Source organism: Acinonyx jubatus, chromosome E4 (genome assembly GCF_027475565.1).
Source record: "Acinonyx jubatus isolate Ajub_Pintada_27869175 chromosome E4, VMU_Ajub_asm_v1.0, whole genome shotgun sequence".
Taxonomy (NCBI): domain Eukaryota; kingdom Metazoa; phylum Chordata; class Mammalia; order Carnivora; family Felidae; genus Acinonyx; species Acinonyx jubatus.
This window is the reverse complement of record NC_069395.1, coordinates 4946039-4948861: the sequence shown is the minus strand read 5'-3', so window position 1 is coordinate 4948861 and position 2823 is coordinate 4946039. Positions and strand designations below refer to the sequence as shown.

The following is a 2823-nucleotide window of genomic DNA, read 5'->3' as shown; positions in this document are numbered from 1 at the left end:
GTGGCCCTGGAAGAGCGGAGGAAGCGGGGCAGAAACAAGGGGAGGCACAGGCAAGCTGACGGTGTGAGGAAGAGGCAGCGGCCCAGGGGAGAGCTAGGGGGGAGCGGCCAAGGGCGGCCGCCTAGGAAAGCCAGCCAAGGACTGTGTACCGAACACCCAGGCGAACGTTTCTGACCGGCTGGGCCCCAACCACAAGCCGTGGGAGGCGCATGAGAATCGCCCTGGGGGGGGGGGGTGGTCGGCAGGAGAAGGTGGCCCACGCCAGCCAGCCAGCCCACCCCAGCCACCCAGCCGGAGGGGACCCTGCCCCTCCCCCCCCCCGGGGGCCCTGCGGGGAGCTGGGGGGGGGGGGAGAGGCGGGGGGACCCCAGCCAGGCCGAGGCAGCCCCGTCAGACGTCCAGCACGTGGTTCAGGTAGGAGATGTAGCAGATGGCCAGACGCAGGATCTCGATCTTGGACAGCTTCTTGTCGGGGGGCAGCGTGGGCAGCAGCTTGCGCAGCTCGGCGAAGGCCAGGTTGAAGGCTTCCACGCGGATTCGCTCCCGCGTGGCGTGGGCCGTGCGGTACTTGGCCGTGGCCCGGCGCCGCCGCCGCCGCTCCTCCCGGCTCAGGTGCTGGAGGTCTTTCCGGCCGGGCTCTCCGGGCTCCAGGCCCCGGGCCTGGCCCCCTCCGGGACCCCCAGGCCCCGCCCCGTCGGGGCCCGCCCCGCCCCCACAGTCGCTGAAGCTCGACTCGGTCTCCGAGTGGGTGGGAGGCAGGTCGAGGTCCACCGCGTCTGAGTTGAGCATCATGATGGAGGCCCCCTGCCCGGTGAGATCAGGATCCCCTCCCCACCCCTCCCTCCGGGAGCCTCCAAGCTGGTTGTGGGAGGGGCAGGAAGGGCCTGGGGGAGTGGGGTCTGCCACTGAGCTGAGGAGGTGAGAGCCACTTCAAGGTCCCATGGTCAGGGTTCCAGTCCGGAGCCTGGAGGAGAGAAGGGGAAGTTGATGGGGGCCGAGGGAGGAGGAAGGAGACAGCTCCGAGACGGGGAGGGCAAGAGGAAGGTTGGGGAAGGACTGGGAGCAGGGAGGTCCTGTACGAGTCGGGGGAAGAAAGGCGGAAACGTGGGGTGAGAGGCGCAGGCGGACGCTGTAGAGGAGTAGGAGGAGAGGTGGTAAGAATGGAAGAGAATCCTGGGGGTGAGCAACAGGAAAGGAGGAGAAATGAGGAGGGGGTGGGGGGCAGCATAAAACCGAGCAAGGGGATTAAAGACCTAAAACCAGACAGCTCCTAGAAGAAAACACAGGGGAAAGCTTTATGACATCGGACTTGGCAGTGATTTCTTGGAGATGATGCCAGAAGCACAGGCAGCCAAAGCAAAGATGGACAAATGGAACCACGTCGAACTTGCAAACTTTCGTAAGTCAAAGGACACAATCAGAAGAGCGAAAAGGCAACAGACCACAGACCGGAGAACATACATGCAAATCGGATCTCTGATGAGGGGGGAGTATCCAGAATATTATAAAGAACTCTGGCAAGAACAAAACATCAGATCACTCAATTAAAAAATGGGCAGAGGACTTGAACAGACGTTTCTCCAAAGATGGTTTACAAATGGCCAACAAACACGGAAAGACGCTCACATCATTCAGCGCCAGAGAAAAGCAAATCAAAACCGCGGTGAGCCATCACCCCGCGTCCCCTAGGATGGCTGCTGTCAAACGAAAACAAAACAGAAAATAAGAAGGGTGGATGAGGATGTGGAGAAATCGAGACCCTTGTGCCCTGTCGGGGGTGAGGGGTGGGGCCGTAAGCTGGTGCGGCCGCTGTGAAACGCCTAACGGAGGTTCCCCTCAAAATTAAACATAGGACTGCCGTATGGCCTAGTCGTTCCACTTCTGAGTAGATAGCGAAAAACGAAGTGAAATCGGGATCTTGAAGAGATATCTGCATGGGGACGTTGACTGCAGCTCTAGTCACGAGACGTGGAAACCTGTCCATCGACCGATGAATGGATGAAGAGTACGGGGCGTATACGTTCAATGGAATATTATTCAGCCTTAAAAAGGAAGGAAATCCTATCGCGAGCTGCCGCACTGATGAAACTTGAAACTCGTCCTACTAAACGAAATGAGCCTGTCACAAAAAGGTAAATACTGAGTGATTCCACTTCTCCGAGGAATCGAAGTCGTCAACTTCATAGACACAGAAAGTAGCATGGCAGTTACCAGGCGCAGGGGGAAGAGGGGGGAGGGGGAGGTGTTGTTGAAAGGGGGTAGAGTTTCGGATTTGAAGGATGAAAAAGTTTTGGAGATCTGTTTCACCACCATGGGAATACACCTAATACTACTGAACTGTAAATTAAAAATGGTAGGTTTTATGTTACGTGTTTTTTTACCAAAAATGCTTAATAATAAAGTGAAAGAAAAAAAAAAAAACAACCAAGCGAGTCTGCAGTCACAGCGCCAAGAGAGGTTGGCCGTGACTCTAAACCTTCCCCAGTTGTGATGGGAGAGCTGCGAGCCTTGGCCTCACTATCAACCCCCCCCCCCCCAGGGCCCCGCTGTCGTCCTGCTGCCTCTGGGGGGGGGGGAGGGGATAAGCACGCAGACTGCCCATTGTAGAGTGGACGGGGACATATGGAGCTCGGCACAGCTGTCCCAGCCCAGTCCCTGCCGGCCCCCCACCCCCCAACATGACCACCACAGACACATGATCCTACCACCCCATCCACTAGAGTCCGGAAGTGTCCCTTCTGGCCACGATTGCCCTGCTCGGGACCAGCCCCTTCCTCTAGCTCTGTCCTCAACACCCTCAGCCATTGCCACTCCCTGGCCCTT

General features: G+C 58.2%; 1 protein-coding gene across 1 annotated transcript; it reads right to left on the bottom strand.

Annotated features, from left to right (window-relative positions):
* Positions 1-352: 352 nt before the first annotated feature.
* On the bottom strand, positions 353-998 carry NHLH1 (nescient helix-loop-helix 1). The gene has a single exon (XM_027048442.2). It carries the CDS (start codon positions 790-792, stop codon positions 391-393), a length of 402 nt encoding a protein of 133 aa, XP_026904243.1. The 5' UTR covers positions 793-998; the 3' UTR covers positions 353-390.
* Between the last annotated feature and the right edge of the window lie 1825 nt (positions 999-2823).

Bases quoted from the DNA above. Each gene is read 5' to 3' on its own strand.
- NHLH1 (XM_027048442.2), bottom strand. From the start codon at position 792: ATGATGCTCAACTCAGACGCGGTGGACCTCGACCTGCCTCCCACCCAC.